General features: G+C 40.3%; 1 protein-coding gene across 3 annotated transcripts in view; it reads left to right on the forward strand.

The window, feature by feature from the left end:
* Window positions 1-2,534: 2,534 nt before the first annotated feature.
* Window positions 2,535-17,680, forward strand: part of ephb4 (EPH receptor B4) — a 37,564-nt gene continuing 22,418 nt past the window's right edge. For all 3 annotated transcript variants that reach the window (XM_022762261.1, XM_022762262.1, XM_022762263.1), the window contains exon 1: window positions 2,535-3,446. In XM_022762261.1, coding sequence (XP_022617982.1) covers window positions 3,368-3,446 — 79 coding nt within the window. In that variant the 5' untranslated portion in view covers window positions 2,535-3,367. The remainder of the gene's footprint in view (window positions 3,447-17,680) is intronic.

Genomic DNA, 17,680 nt, shown 5'->3' on the forward strand with positions numbered 1-17,680 from the left:
CTGATTAAAGCTTATGAAGAAGAATTTCATGCACTGCATACGGCAAATGTGACAGCTTTGGTGAGTTGCAAACCCTTAAGCATCATCCTTATGATACTGTTTTGAGTTTTTCTATCCATTTATCTAACACACTAACATATGAACAGAGGAGTGCAGTGGGCACTGTCAAAGTGTTGGGAAGAGCTTTTCTTTTTTTTTCTTTTTCTTATTGATTATATAACCAGGATAATTCTATATTGATTGTTAGAATTAGTGTCCATGCAATATTTTCAGTTGAGCTCAAAAGTACAGTAGGAAAAGAGCACAGGTATCATAAAATCAAGGACAAATCCTAACTGTGCTGTTTCTATAATTGATCACACTTAATACTAAGATAAAGAAGTGTTGATGCTGAGTAAAGCAGAAATATAAGAATAAAACGCATTCCCTTGTGCCACACATCTCACCATATAGTCTAATGTTTGTACATTTTCATATTCCTCATTCTGGGATTTGTTTATTACTTTGATGTGTCAAATTTTACAGTATCACACCATGTGTTAGCACCATGTGATGATGTCAATAGGATGGATAAATTGAATGTTTCACCCAATTATTCTGATATTAAACAAAATAAAATACATAACAAAACAAGTTGAACCCAGAGAACAAGAAACACTGGTCTTGCCTTGCCAAAATTAAACATTGGTATGGCCTTGTTAGTGTGCTTGAATTGCTAATGCCTTGTTTACATTTTGTCATTTAAACTTAAAATTTGCATTTTCTCTTGTTTATGCTGCTGTCTTTCCCAGATCTTCTTCAAAAAGTGATCCCATTCAGTTCCCCTTGAGGAAAACACCCATTAATTAAATAAGAAAATAGGCTGCGCACTGCAATACTGATGTAATGAATCAGTAATGTTATGATTCTCATTAAAATATGCAGTGTTCAGAACGGGTATTGCAGAAAAATACGGACATTTCAGAGAGAGATGTCATAAAACATACAAGTTTCAAAATGGCCAGTGAAGTGGCAAAAATGCATGATAGCTAATGCTTTCTAATGCTGGAAATAATAATTATGCAGAATCTATATTTTTTCAGCATACAGCTAGAACGCGGGTATCTGCTAAAGGCAATATGGCAGCAAGGTTGCATCATGAGGCGAGTGACGCACTCATTAAGTTTTATCTGTATTTTGCAGATTCCAGCTTCTTTGACCTCAAATGGAGAGCACACATTGTGGGCTATGTCTGGTCAGAAGTGTCAGAGGTTATCAGCCCTGTCCTTGAAGGCCTTTATTCTCCAATTGTGCAGCTCTATGGCTCCCAGTTGCCCCTTAATTGGCAATCATTAAATGTTATATCAGACCTATTTTAGTAAAGATGTAGTTGTTATTTGGCCAATATAAGGAACGGATACACAGTCTGCTTTCCTACTGGCCAACACTGGCACACTGCACTCAACCTGCAGGTTTCATCTTCAGGACAGTTTACTGGAACAGCATGCCAGTACTTGTAGACAGGATCGACTTAATTGTTATTTTGGAGTCAGGACAATCAGAAACTGTGTAATTATCACCGGACGTTGAGCGAATCGTTTGTCAAAATAAAAGCATATTTTCTTTGCCTTTTGTGTTCCAACCTATAGTGTGCTGCACGTGGAGAGCTGTATTTGGTTAAAAAACACTTGTATTTGAGACAGAGAGAAGAACAATGAGGGCTTGCTCCTGGATACATAATCTTTCCTCCAAGGTTATAAATAAGAATATTTATGACAACTCTCAGAAGCACAGACATGTCCTTGTGGAGCTTGTGTTGACTTATATGACCAATGGTTAAATCTGAATGACGTGACATTGCATAGACTCAAGTCCTCTAGTCCACATAAACCAGCACATAGGTTGACAATGATATAGTAAAGTTGGCATGAATTATTCCAAACAGTAATGTGGCATGTTCATTTTCCATCTCTTTTATGTTTTATGCCTCTTTGTGGTAGTTCTCCATCTTTTTGTAGTTGTTTTGGATCTCTTTGTGATAGTTTGTGCCTCTTTGATGTTTGTGTCTCATTGTGGTAGTTTTGAGCCTTTTTGTTTCGGTTTTGCATGTCTTTATGATTGTTTTGTGTCTCATTTTGCGATATTTTGAAGGTGAAGAACAGAGGCCCCTTGACTTCTCAGGACCCTAGGCCTGTGCTTGGTAGGCCCATTAACTAACCCATCTATGAGTATACCTATCATGCCTAAACATAGTATGAGCATGCATATCCTGCAGAATGAAATGTCACTTTGAGAAAACAAAACCACCAATTAAATACAACGGACTGAAATATGTCTTTAATCCTTAATTGTAGGAGATTTACTACTTTTCAAATGTTTGGTAATCTAGGGTTTATTTTGAAGGCGCTCTCCGGAATTTCTGTGTCTTATCACGTGCTTTTGACTCTGCTGTTATGGAAACGGGGGTGGGCGGAGCTTCCGGGTGCCATTCGACTCCGGGGTTTTATGCGGTGGTGAAATCCTCGGTGACCAGCTCACAGTAGTCATCCCTACGAGCTACTTTACAGCCCAACTTTTAATACCTGCTCAGCGTCCAGCCTGCTCACTCCAACAAAGACCAGACAAGAGACATTTCCTCCAGTTTCAGTCTTAATTTTTCCTGTAAAACCAGGCCAGCCTAGACCTGTCGCGCAAAATCCCCTCCACCTTTAGTGGATTTTTTTCCCCGCAGCCAAAATAGTCTGGTGCTTGAAGCGAGTGGGGAAAAAAGAAAACAAAACATACTTTAGCGGATTGCTTGCCGAACATGACGAGAATATGTGGAAGAAGATATAAACCGACTGATAATGAGGATTATCTCTGCAACTAACAGATGTGCAGTGAGGTGCCCTGGTTGCGGATTCAACCTGCTCGGTCATCGAGCTGAAGGGGGGAATTTGGGAGAAGTCGTGTGGAGCACAAAGAGCTTATTAAAGCCGAGGATACAACAAGTTTCAGCCATGCATTCCCTGTGCTGACAGAGGACTGAGGTGTTAAAGAGCTGCGACACGGTGCTTTGTTTCTGATTGTTGTTTTCAGCCTACACTCTCACCACAACACAAAGTTGGACAATACGGAGAAGTTTCCAGTCTGCCAGCGATAACAGTCGCTGTTTAAGGAGCTGCATCAGACTGGGGTGGTATGTTCACAATCCATTGACAACTGCACTTAGCTTGAGTGTGTCTTTCTGCTGCAGTGTTTTGACCACAGTGTGAGGCTCTCTGAACTGAAGTCCACTTTAAATGCGGACTGGTTTGCGGTCAGTGAGTGCACAGCCGAGCTGCCAGTGCCACTTGATTTTTAATTCAAGTCAAAACAGAACAGTTTTTTATCATTTGGTAACGCCACTATGGAGCTGACATACTGGAGCATCGTCCTGCTGGGGTACATCTTCCTGAACTGGGCTCATCTGGCTTCTGCAGAGGAAGGTGAGTCTGGATATTTTTTTTTCTTCAAATGCTGCCAAGACTTGTTTTCTGTGGTTACATGGCTGAGTGAGATGTCCAATTAGTATTACATCCTGTTCCTTACCAAGAGTAAGTGCACTAAAACCACAAGGAATTTTAAAAGCATTCTGCCCAAGCATCACACAAGAAGTTGACCTAAATCTTTTGAGAATAATCATAGAAATATAGATATGACTGCAACCTCACTGATTAGAAGCACTGTATGTTACAGGCACAGCACCAATCCCAATATGAATGTCAATGTGGAAATGTTCAGAGGAAGTGTGTTTTTTTTTCTCCTTCTTCTTCAGGCAGTGGGTTATTTAGTTTAGTATTTTGAAAGAAACGAGAAGTAGAGACAAAATGACTAAGACTAAGATTTTATCCACCTGATATTTTCAGGAAGGGCATATCTAAGACAGTGTTACTATTAGTTTTCACTCTTAAAGCCATCAAAAGGTTACTAGGCTGCTTCCTGGGGGGGCCCTAAACCAGCTTACCCTAAAATCAATACTAAAACATTCAGTGCATTGAGGCTAATATGGGTTTGGAGTGATCTCTGTTGGGGTGATGTAGAGATCTACATGATGCAATTTAGCTTTTACGTTTTACATTTAAGGAAAAACCTCTAATGCTTTGTATCAAATATATAATCTGGGACATAATTTATATTTTCTGGCAGCAGATTTGACATTAATGGGCAAATTGGCCTGCATCAGCTTTGTGAAGCCTGGAGGGACAAATAAGACTGAAATTATCTGTCACAATGTTAAAAAGAAAAATGCTGCTTTCAAATTGTCTGGTTTTACAGGCGAGCATAGTGCCGCATCATCGGTGTAACAACAAGGCCAATGTCTGGATGATTTGCTTATTGCAGGGGTGGAGGAGTGAGTTTGAGCAAGGTGTTTATTTGTCTTTAATCTCCTGCCACGTCTCTCTCTTTTTTTGTGATATTAATAGAGAAGTTTCAGTTTCAAGGAGTGAAGTGAAAACTGATTTGAGTTTCCTGAGAATGTTGCTGAGACAACTTTCTTTAAAACCTTTGATGGAAAATGGTCTTTGGAAATAATAGGCCTGTGTTTACTGAGGATCAAAGGATCACAACTGGGTTTCTTTAAGAGATGTTGTACCTCAGGGTTTTTCAAAGTACCTTACTGCTGTGTAGGCTGCACGCTGATTCTGTGAAGGCTACTCTTTATTTTCCATCAGGGTTTTTTTTCTGGTTGGTACTGTTTGTGAGCTTAGACACAGCTGCTCAAAGTTGTGGTGCATTATTATGGTCTGATCAGCATCTTTTCTAGATGTAATTTTCTCTCACTATTTAGTGTAATTAAATGAAAAACAATGAACATATATAAAGACCAAACATTAATATAAAGCATCTATTTCTCTGGCTAATTTCTCACATGTGCTGCTATGTGAGGTAGCAGTTTTGTAACCTAAAAATAAATAAATTTGCCTGGAAACAATAAGCACTTCAACAATGAACCTTTTCCCCAAGTTTACTCGTTCCAGTCAGTACTTGTTGTAAACAGGAATACCATGAACACACAGGATTTAACATACACTGAGTAGCAGGAACACAAATCTGTCAGCTGCATCTGGTTTGGACGCTATGTATCCGCTATACTTTCTTCCTACAGGGGGGCACTTACAGTATGGCTTCTACTATAGACTGTACAACCACATGCATGTAGCATATGTGACATCACCCATGATTTTCACAGAGGTTCAAACTTGGATTTGCCATTTGTACACACACACCCATCAGTAGAAGATGTTAAATTACCGCAGCTACTGAGAGTCTGAATTCTTGCGGGAAAAACATTGTTGACTTTGTATTTCAAGAGAGAAGTCTGGGATTTTCCCAGACACTTAATTTTGGTCAGAGGTTTCTGGGAGCCAGGGATCAGGCCATTTGTGGAACTGCAGCTTCTTCTCCAGCTGCAGGTTTCACAGCACAGCACCTGACATCTGACTTAACTCAGAGTTTTAGTTCTTTTCAGTTCTTTTTTTAAGGGACATACTTAGCCTCAGATCTATGTGTGGGAAGTGATGTCCTGCAGGTTTTTGCTGGCAGAATGATCAAACATGTCCCATAGAAAATCCTTTAGAATAGTCACAGATGACTTGGCTTTCTTTTCCCCTTGCTGATGTTTACAAGATTCTGGTTCTGAATAGGTGCTGCACTGGCACGATGCGGAGAACAGTTGCATAGACAGGGGCTGTGGGGTTGTAGCGCCTTCGTCGACTGACTCCAGAACATCTGTGTCTTGCCAAGTGTGAACAAGATGTCTGGTTTCCATGTCTTGGGTAATGGCCCGCTCCTCTCTCTGCACACTCTGGATCATCCTCCCCCTTGTTCTCCACCGAGTAGGGATTCCTGTAATGAACTGATGGGAGGGCAGATGAAGCTCGCAGCTGCCAAATCTCTCCTCCTTTTCCAACTAAAGGATAAATGACTCACTTACACACACCACTTGCTCGTTCAGCGCATGTATCTCTCTTCCTTCTGTCTGCATGAAGATTAAAACACAGACCTCTTGATCAGATAATTACTTTGGCTGGAAATTAATAACGACCTTTGGGTGGAAATTAGTAACGAGGATGCACACACATTGTCACTCGCACACGCACATATGCACACACAGACCCACTTGCACTGAAAAAACAAACTCTCTTACACCGCCTCGGCTTTGCATATAAAAAATGTATCATGTACAGAAAAGTATAACCAAGGCCTTAAACTGAAAAGGCAGAGCGTTTTATCCAGTATTAATAAGTCTGACTAATGTAGCCTTACTACAATTTTAAAACATATTTGAATTTATAAATGTAAGCTATAAAGATTCCCTATCCTCCCACACACAGGCTCAGCCTATAAAATACCCATTTTGTTTTTCTCCCTGCCCCTCTTTATTCCTCGCACATACAGTTTCTCTCTTTTACCAATGGCAAGATGCACCAAGCAACAAAGCACTGCAGTCTCTTCCACCTGTTCAGGTCCAAAGCTTTAATGATCGACACTATTGTCAGAAGTGATGTTCTATCTCATGTCCACGGCTTGTTGGCATTTTAGAAAGATAGTGCCACTGAGTAACCTGTGTGATCATCTGAGGTGTAACGAGTTAATATCAGCAGTCCAGTGTCCTTCCAAACTTTCACAAAGAATTGGCAAAAGAAAACGTGTATTTATTTGCTTTCCATCAGCTACTGTGGTTTTCCGCATGATAAACAGCAGGTGAGGTGGCGTGACACCCTTGCAGGAGAAGAGGGTGCAACAAGATGATGTAATTACAGAGCAGCAGTACAACCTCAAGCGAATGGAAACGGTGTGGAAAACATGATGGAAATAGGGCTTTTATGTTTGTTTTTAAATGCATTCATTTGAGCAGGATTACAGTCTCCTTATTGGTCCACACAGACCAAAGATTTTTCTTTGCTGCAGTTTTTCGTCCCTCAAGTGCAGCAGAAGCTTCAGTGACAAATAAATCACATGCTTCATGATCATTCGTTTGCTAAGTCTGTTCTTGTTGCAATGTTTTTTTTGTGATATTTCAACTCAAATCTGTTTTTTTTTTATATCACACTGTGATCTTTTTTTTTTCGTGCAAATTGAAAAAGTGCATAATACCAGGTGGACAGAAACACACGTTGAAATCCACAAAAAGGCTCTTGTTACATGTATTCATGCAACTTGACCATAGGTTAGTAGTGGTGGAGAAATAGCTGAGATTCTGATGTTGATGTGTGATTGTCTGCTGAGCCGTGCTGTCACATTAAAGCAGTGTCTCTTGAGCAAATTTGTTTATGTTTGGCTTGTACTCAGAGCATATAGTTTAGAAGAGCTTTGTAAATCCATCTTTCTTTGCATTGGCAATGGGGAGGGCCTCTTCTCCAACATGGTATGTTACTGCAGCTGTTTTCCAAGTCATCTTTTCACAATGCAACAAGAGAGAGCAGCTGCCAGTGTAATTGCTCAGCATGGTCATGTCTTGTTGTTGGATTGAAAAACACCGACAGCACTTTTTAGCTTGTGTTGATGGAGAGACGGGTGAAGTGTCACCCTGTCTCTTTCAAAGTTTACATACAGCCCGGGTTTTCTCCGTAATCACTCTCTCTCAAACCAAAGCAACCCTTTACCAAAGAGGTGACGTTAATCTTTTGCTCGGCACTTGAAATGATCCATGTGCCGCCTCTATTCTGAACAGTGAGCTCACACAGCAAAGTAGATGGACTCGGGGCAAAGTGGGAGTAATGAGATAACGGAGTAATAAATTCACGTTTCCATTAGAGTCACATGATTTAAAACATATTGTTAAAATAAAAATCCATGGTCCATAATTGCCATTATAAAAGCTGATTTATCGTTGACAAAGGTTCCCAAATTTTCCCACAAGCTCAGGCTGACTGAAAAGCTTTGTACAGCGCTACAGTTTGAATTGGATTGAGGCAGCTAGGTAGGCCGACACACATCTGTCGCCTGCCTTAAGCAAATACTGCAACACTCACCGGTTGCTAATCTCCAGGCTGCTAAATAGAATGTAACAGGCCTCTGAATATATTTATATTATCTGCTGATAGTAGACTGCTGTTAGGTGGAAGGCAAGATTAGGATCAACCCTCGAAAACTCTCAAAAACGGAGTTCTCACATTTTTGCACACGGTCTGCTGTTTATTCTATCACCTCCTGACTCCTCCATGGCATAACTAGCATGATGAATAACGTAATGCCCCACAATCTAAACTAAAACTCACTAAGTGTCTCAAATGCAGAAAGGATGTTTTTATCTTGGAGGCCTCACTTGAGCCCCAATCCCTTCTTTCACAGACATGTAGCCTTTTCTTTTGCTACTCTTTCCACGTCCTCTGTCTCCTTGATGTTTGACTGGTGCTATGCTGTTTTCTCTTGCTGACTGTCTCCCCTGCCGTGGAAATGTGGATCGTTTCCCAGAAATCCTTTTAAACGGAACCGATTTTTATAAGAAAGGGATTTGCATTTAAAGCAACCTCCCCCCCTCTCTGAAAGCCTGTAGCCCATCATCCTCAGCACCTCAATCCGATGATTAGTTTCCTCAAGAGTTAAACAGGCATCCGAGTGCCACAAGTACTCTCAGTCCCTGTCTCTCTCTTCCTTTCCCCCTCTCAGCGAAGGATGCATATGGCAGCCGGGAATTGCAGGTGGATGATAGTTTAGCTCGGTGAGAGGATACACCCCCAGCCCATACATCCATGTCAGGCATTCACTTTGGAGAGCCAGTCTGTCCTCCACCCACACGCTACTTGCTGAGAGTGGGACACAATGGGGACAGGCTGCAGCGGAGAGGGAATGAGGCCACAGCCTATCAGCCATAAGCACCAAGGAGAATGGCACTTTTAGAGGGATGGGGGTTCTCTTTGAAGTGAGTCAAGGAGAAATGGGGAGACCGGCATGAGTCAACGAAACCGAAAGAGCAAGTGCAGGAAGGGCAAGGAGGGTGCAAGTATGTGCATGTCTGCTCACTCTATAATGAGCAAAGTATGTGTATTGCCTATTTGCATTCTGTAATCATACACACCTGCAGCGAGATGTGTGAGATACTGTATATGTGATAGGCTGAATATGTGATTATAATGAAGGGATTAAAAAGGCCTTTAATTAGAGGACAACAACAGAGAAGGAGGTATTTATCTCAGGTCCATCTCTCTCATTTCTCTTGTGTACTAATCACAGCCATTATTTGAGGCACACTGAGCATTGTTGAGGCCCACTGAGCATTGTATTGGAATTTTTTTTTTTTTTTTTTTTTTTTTGCGAAGCGTTTCAATATGCCATTGTTGTCTTATGCCTTGTGATGTTTTTGTTGTTACATTCAAAAATAGAAGGAGATCTTGAAGGGGGAAAAAAAGGCAACACGAGGCTGGAGAGACGTCTGAGGCTGGATGTGCAAGAATTGATTAAAAAAGGCAACCTAGATGTTAAAATTTCTCTGCTCGAAGCGTGCACCATCAGTAGACGTGTTTCGATTCGAGTCTGGGATATTTTTTCACCCTGCGTCACAGGTTGACCTACATCTTGTGTTTGATATGCCGGTTTTAAGTTAAAATGCAACTCACTTGGTTTCGACGTCAGCCTAGAGAACACGTGCACATTCGCTTCCACCTTCATGCATGCACACAGCCTCGGTATGTCTCCCAGGGCCTGCTTTCATATACCGCACTGAACCAAGTGGGCTCTGCTATATACGGCATAACAGAGACATTCTTGCGCGCTAGCTGCCCTCCTACAGCTTGCACACAGCTTAGAGCTTTAAGAGGGAGTCATGCTCCGAAAAGGAACAGGTCAGTTCAGGTAAAGAAGCATTAAACACAGTTTTTTGGCAGCTGCCTGTCTTTATTTTGAAGGAGTGCTGAACACAAAATGTTCTTTCTTTTTGCCTTCCCTCATATCGCCATTGCTTCAATTGCAACGGATTGCTATCTCCACTCAACCCTATCCAATCTTTGAAGAAGAGTCATTATATTACAAAAGTGTGGTACTGAAATTCAAACAGTTTGTAAACTACTGAATCCACCCCCTGCTGAAAACACAAAATGGCTGAAGGGGGAAAATGATGCTCTTTGTACTCTAACAAATGGCTTCACATCCGAAGATGAGTAGATTTTTTTTTTTTAATTATATGTAGATGTGGCATATATTGGTCACCGCCACACAAAGACCCAGTTGCCAGGCTTTTAGGAGCGATGCATAGACTGATGAGGAGAATTAGCTCTCAGTGCGTCTGTTGTTGGTTGAATATGAAAAAGTGTGATGTGTCAGAATAAAAGAGAAAATTCTCGCAGTGTCTGTTCTCTTGTATCTCTACTCAGATGTGTCAATCCTTAGATGGTTTATTTAGCTGGAGTCTGCACTGCTAGCTTCATGCTGTCCACCTCCCACAGCAGATTAGTCACTGAAATCTGCGTGTGTGTGTGTGTGTGTGTACGTGCCTTTTCTTTGGCAAAATTTTTTTTTTTCCCCCAAAATGAATTGTAGACTCCGCTTTAGTAAAGGCTTTGATAAAAACTCTGTTTTAAGTACAGCAGTAGACATTTTTGGGGCTCATGGAGAATTTGTTAGATGCATCACAGCAGTAGATGGAGCTATGTGGGTTTCTCATCAAGCCACATTTGAATAAGATAGGTCACCTGTTAAATATTATTTTGGAAGTTCACATGCCATGAAATGGGAGTTCATTTGGCTGCTGCAACTGTATAATATGATATATGGTCTCAGCCCTGGAGATGAACATTATAACATGTTGGAGTGGATCCTAGGCTTTTATATTCATGATTAAATGACACAAGAGACTAACATGCTAGTAATTAATCTATAGTTACCTAACTGGCAAACTCTCTGGTCTAATTATTGAAAGACAGAGCAAACACGGGTGTGGGAGTCTCCCCTGCTGGTTAGGAAGATCATCCCAGATTTCGGCGCTGCGTGACTCCGGAGTGTCTGTCCTGCAGGGGTGTCAGCCTGTCACTGACCCCGACCTCAGCTCCTCTGTAGACAGCAGAAGACGGGAGGGTGAATATCCTCTTTCAAGAAGAGATCGAGAAAGTGTTTGAAAACAAGCACATAACCTGCACTTTCCCATGGTGCTTTTTCAGTGATGACACATGGCTCATCTCTCCGGCTCTCGCAGACAATCAGCTGCCCTCCAGCCTTCTATAAAGGAGATAGCTTAACTTTAGGCTAGTTGGTTTTTCGAGAGCAGCTTTGACCACAGTGTGATAATGTGTTATAGCTCCCAGGCATAGAGCAGTGAAGTGTCTGTATTAAGTCAGACCTGAATTTGGTTCATGAGGATCTCGGCGCTGTAGTAAAAAACACAGTTTTTTATCTTACACCACTATACGTCGTTTTAACCTGTGTTGCTGTGTCAGCCTGAATGGAGTGTAAGCTTTATGTGAGAAGTCTTTGAAAGATGATAGATGATCTTTCCTTTTATATTACAAACGAAACATTTGCCTGTTTGCAGCCTGACGTTGAAATGTGCTGTGTCTTCTGGCAACTCTGATCACACATGTAAACTGTCTCATGTGTGTCATTTTCCCATTGTAAAAAAACATTTTCTTGATGAGGTTTGAGTTTTTGTTTACCTCATTTTCTCCTCTCCTCTGCAGTTGTACAGATGATAGCCTTTGACGGCATCCCACAAAGTAAAACCTTTTACCAGAAACACGCTTCTAAAGAACAGAAACAGAAATCGTCTTTTAAAAGAAACCAAAGTGCTGAAATGTACTGTGCAGTACACATCTATTTACCAAGGCACTTGCCTTTCAATCTTAGTGTCAAGGTCTTTGAAAAGAAATGATATATGTTCTTTTTAAGTTGAGCAGAGGCTACAGCACGAGTTTGAAGATTAGAGGATGTGTGCAACTCACAAAAACAAGGTATTCCTTGCATCACTATGTTTGCTTTTTTCCTATGAAATAATATTGCACAATTAAAGTATATTTCCTCGATTCAGTTACCTCCGGCAGCACTGTGGACATGCAGTATTGATGGATAAAAATTTGTCTGAATACACTAATCAATACATGTGACCAACATTTTAAGGAACTCTCCTCCTCCCAACTACAGCAGCAAGAACAGGTAGCGTTTAGTGTAGTGAAGGAAATTACACAACACAAAAAATGTATGGCGGGGAAATATCTTTGTATATTTATTTAGTTTTACATTTTACACATTTAGTTGATTTAGTTAAAATGAGAAGCATGTGGCTTATGATAACTATCATCTGAGATTATGTCCACACTACTGTGTTTTCATTTTAAGACGGCGTTTGCAAACGTGAACGATCTCCATCTAGACGAGCGTTTTAGCTCCGTATCAGAAACGTTCTCCGTCCAGATTATCTCACCTGAAAACGCATACATACCTGAGCAATCATGTACACTGGGCATGCGCGAGCCGGTGTAAAAAGGAAGCAGATTGTCTACTCTGCAGTTGATTAGTTGCAAAAAAATACTATAAAAGTGGAATAGCAAAGACAGCTGCAGTGTTAAAATGTAGAAAACAGCTGCTAGCAAAAACAATGTGGTCAATAACGCTTGTAATTTCTTATCCATGTCGCTTTCACCACTTGTAGTGGAGGCTGTTGAGACCCAATCAGGGAGCGACAGCGGGTGTCCACGTCATCGTTTCCAAAGGCCTCAGTTTTCGCCCGTCCGGACTACAGCGCAAACCCCAGCGTTTTCAAACTAAAAGGGGGCCAGCAGTGTTTCCAAATGTCTCCGTTTTCGGTGCTCCAAAATGCCGGAGTAATGTGGACGGGAGGCAAAAACGTAGCAAAAGAGATGCGCTTTAAAACGAAAAGGTAGTAGTGTGGATGTAGCCTGAGACCTGGAATTTAAGGTAAAGAAATAAAGGATGATGAGGAAGGAGAGAAAATGAGCTGAAACAATAATGGGAGAATGAAAAATGTGTGAGAGGAGTCTGGTGTAGAAGGGATAAAATATTGTAGACATAGCTGTAATGACTTGATTCATTGATTGACAGAAGATTTATTGGTGACTTGATAATCAAATTCATTTAGTCATTTCAGTAATTTTAAGTGGAAAATTACATTTTCTATTTCCAGCTTCTCTAATGTGATGCTTTTCTTTGTCATCATTAATTGTAAATGGAATACCTTTTTATGACATTGTATGAACAAAACAATTAATTGATAATGAAAATAACTGCTAGTTGCAGCTCGACTCATGGAGTTTCATAATAATAATTAGTCTCCAGATTACAGTGAAAATGATGAATCTAATGGCCTACCTCAAACACCAAGAGATCACACAGCCCTGGCTTGTCTGCTCTGTAATTTAGACATCATCTCAACTCCTGCTTCTTTTTTTCCTTACAGTACTCTTTATTTCAAATCAGCATTGCTTGTGGAAATGCAGTGGTTTTGAAAAGTGAAAAGTGCAGTATACCCTCTCAAAATTTAATGACTTTTTTTCTTTTTTTTTAAAGAAAAGAAAAGAAAAAGAGGTCTTTTTAAGTTTTCCTTTGTAATTCATTCCTCTTCTTATAGGATTCTGTATCAGGAAGCCACCAGGGAGTTGGTGTAGCCTGCAACAATGTTCTCAAGAAGCCAGACAGTGGGGTTATTTTTAAAGAGGGCTTGAGAAAGCAGTGCCCCTAATTGGAAGTAGCGGGAGGTGAATTCACTCAGTGGCAGATCAATACACCCAAAAAGCTGAAATATGCTGTAATGCAAGGCAATTAATTCAATTATGCTATGGTTCAGCTAAGTATGTGTTTAAAGTTTGAAGTTCTTTAGTGTGTCTAGTTGTGACTCTCTAAGAATCTAAAAATACTGGATGATGAACCAGAAAAATTAAGTTTTTCTTCCATTCTTAATGTCCTGTTGGGAATTAAATGTTTATTAAAAAAATCTATTGCTTTTACTTCTCCATCCAAATACCAGCCCGTTCCTGTTGTACACAAATGTGTAATGCAAACACTTCCTAGAATGACTTTGTAATCGAGTGTCAGACGTTCCTACATGTCACCTTTCTATACATAATGTTCATTATTCATCTGGCATAGTCTCTTTGGGAGTATCTTTCACCTCACAGCTAAAGTATGTGCTTTTTGTTTGTCTGAGGGGGAAAAATGCTGTTAAGAGTCCAAGATGCCTGTGTGCTGTTCAGCAGTTGACACCACAGGTCAAAACTCGCAATGCGTAGGCGGCAATATAAAAAGGCGCTGGACCAAATCGATGTCTCATATCCTCTTAACCTTGACCTCTCATTTTATGTGAATGTCAAAACCTTTTATACCACTGTGACTAAATTAAATGTTTTCTGTGAACGTGTGTGACTCGAATAATGCGACAGTTTTTCCTTCTACTTAACCACAATTAATTAAAGGGGAATAACAATAAATCATACATGCGCCTATCTGTATTAATCTATATTTGTTTTGTGTTCGAACACCAGGGAGAAGCTTTTGTTAAAGCCTATCTGCTGTTATGATGCACAGGTGTGTTTGTTTTTAACACTGAGCAAGAATTAGAAAAGATTAAAAAGGTGATCAGATCAACAACAACAGACTAGAAATTGAAAAAGTTGAAGTGTTGTACTGAATTTATTATTAGCTGAGGAGGAGAAGTCACCAGATCTTTCATACAAGCTCTGTAGTGTGGACTCCAGAAAGAAAGAAAACACATCTTCGGCTGTAAATGATTAATGTAATGATTCTGTCTAGTGAGTCTGTGCTGGCCGTGTAAACCTAATCCAAAACATTCAGAGGTCAGGCTTCGTAGGCCTCTGCTCAATCCTCAGTGGTTCAGGTCAGTCACTTTGATTCACAGCAGTGTTGATCCTCTCCAGTAGCATCTTTGGTTTCTGTCCAGTATGAAGCTTCCTCCCTAACTGGGTCACATCCTGTCCTGGGACAGAGACCAACCACAACACTTACTGATATACATCCCCCACAGACAAGACAGAAGAGAAGTGTCAGAGATGAACACACTTTATTCATCTCACCTTTGCTCCTTTCATCTCACTACGCCATGACATGTACTAAAAGTAGCTGAGGCTTTTGTTTTACAGTAGGGTTCAGTCGGCCCCCACCAGAACAGGAGACGGGAAGGGGACAAGAGCCACAGGAAGCTGAGGTCTAATCTCACTAGACACAACTCTTGTCAAAGACACACAAACATGGTTCACATACACATGCGCACACACACGCACGCACACACACACACACACACACTGAGTGCATATCTTTCTAAACATTTATGTCCGCACACACATTAACCTACACTCACAAATACAACACTGGGAAGCTGAGACGTGAAGGAAAATAATATTTTCTTTTCATTTGCATTCTTCATGTGCACTATGGTAGATAACCTGAGTGCCAAGGACATACAAAATTAGCATTTTTAAAGATTAACCAACAATATTGTTGTAGATTTTGGTCAGTAATAGCTGGAGGACAATCACTCCTACGGTATAATGATGGTGATGAATTAGTAATTAGGAATTATTTGAATAAAAAAACAACTTTTCTGACTTTTCTAGTTGCTGATAAAACTAATAAATTTTTTTTTTTTTTTTAAAGGTAGGTTAAATAATTTGACATTTTAAGAAATACAAGTATTTACTTTCTTGCCAAGAGTTAGAGAAGTTAGAGAATACCACTCTCATGTCTGTACTATAAACATGAAGCTGCAGGCAGCAGCTGTTTAGTTAAGCTTTACACAAATACTGGAAACGAGGCAAATGGCTAACTCTGTCCAAAGGTAACAAACTTCTTCGACCAGCACGAATGTTTGGATTTAACCTGCAAGATAAACCATGTTAGTTAGTGAGCTTTAGAGCAGCTGCCATGTGATTTAGACAGACCCAGGCTAGCTGTTTCCCTCCGCCTTCAGTCTTTGTGCTAAGCTAAGCTAACCATCCAGACATGAGAATGGTATCGATATTCTCATGTAATTCTTGGCAAGAGTCCAAATGAGCGTATTTCCCAGAATGCAGAAGTATTCCTGTAATTTCAAATGTGAAACATCGAGGATATCAAATTGCCTGAGGCACCAGAACATCCCATAAGCATGTCTGATTTCAGGGTATTGGCTTTGCAAAATGTAAAACATGTGGTGGTTTCATCCCCTGAAAACACAGGAGGTTCTGAGTGAAACCTGGAAGATATTAACTCTCCTGTCAAGGAATTATTTCACTACTCCAAGAAACAGGTCAGACCTTCATAGGGAGAAGCTTTAAGTCCCAAACAAATGCTATTCAAGCAAATGTGATGCTTAGCAATTTATGAAATATTACATCTCTGTATCTTGTATTGATTAGATACTTTCTGTATTTCACTGACTCGACATTACTCAGTTATTACATGTAAATAGTATCAATATACGTTGGGAAGATATGATATATAGGGAAAGGACTTAGTGTACAGAAATACATCATAATGACGCAAAGATGTCATGACTTCATGTAAGCCGACGAGGAATACACGCTGAGAGCAAGTAGCCTAATGAATGTAGCTGTAATATTGGCAGATACACTGATAAGCCAGTCTGGTTTTTATGCATGTCATCTGTAAATCTCAAACCATCCGACATCTCTTCCTCTTCTAACATTTCTCGTTTTCATTATCCCTGTTATTCCCTTCTGTCTCCATTTCTCTAGGTGTATGAGGGTAATTGGCACTCTGTTTCTTTAATTAAAATGAGGTCTAATTGTAGCTGAAGCAGGGCAAACGTTCGTACGCCTATAATTTCCCTATCACACTCCAGAGCCTCAGAGAAAGTGGAAAATAGGGAGGGGAATGGCACACAGTGTAGAAATTAACACAAAAGTGAAGTTACATAAAAAAAATAAAAAAAATTCAGATCAAATGGGTCCTGCTCTTGAATTTTGAGGTCATTTGTCTAAAGCCTGAAAACAGCTGTACAGAAAATGAGGGTGTAGTGTTTGCTGTATAGTCCCCCTTTGTCAAAAATACAAAGTCAGGTTTTGCATTTCAAAAGAAAACCGTGTACAACACCCTCTATTGTTATCTTCTTTTCATACAGAAAACTTAGTACTTTTCCCTCTGCTGTGCTTTTCCAGTATGCTGTGATGAGAGAAATAAAACTATACCATGTTAATACTGATATGTCAACCCATGTACTTCAGACTCACCTCTCACTGTCTTTAACTGAAAACAAAAATTGGCTAATAATGCCTATTTATAATATGTTTTAAAAGAGTTATTTCATCATTGTAATTCCACGGCTCAGTCTTAGTCTTCTTGCCAGCGCCAGTATCAGTTTAGACTCCCTTAGTGTCTCCTAATGTGGACAATTGTACTGTAATTACTGTACAATTGTTTGTTTTGGGTTTTAAATATGGCCATATGACGAAATTTTCATTGTCTGTAATTTTTTCTAGCACTCGGGGCAATTTTCCGGCGGTGGGTGGCCACCGCTTCTGAAAGAATGTAGGGGAAACGCTGGCTTCCTTTAACAGGGCTTAAGCCTGAATCTGCTTGGGTGAAAGGCAAGGCCATGCATGCACATAATAGAAACACTCACGCTCACGCATCCTGTCTCATAAACCTTAATGATAGAGCAGCGATAAACAGTGAATACCAAGCCTGGGGCGTGGTGTTTCTTTTCCACTCCTTCAACAAAAAAAAAAAAAGATCATCATATGAAGAAGAGGCAGGGGTTCATATGAAAGGTGGAGACCAG

The sequence above is a fragment of the Seriola dumerili genome, unplaced genomic scaffold, assembly GCF_002260705.1.
Source record: "Seriola dumerili isolate Sdu_G_001 unplaced genomic scaffold, Sdu_1.0 BDQW01000449.1, whole genome shotgun sequence".
Classification (NCBI taxonomy): Eukaryota; Metazoa; Chordata; class Actinopteri; order Carangiformes; family Carangidae; genus Seriola; species Seriola dumerili.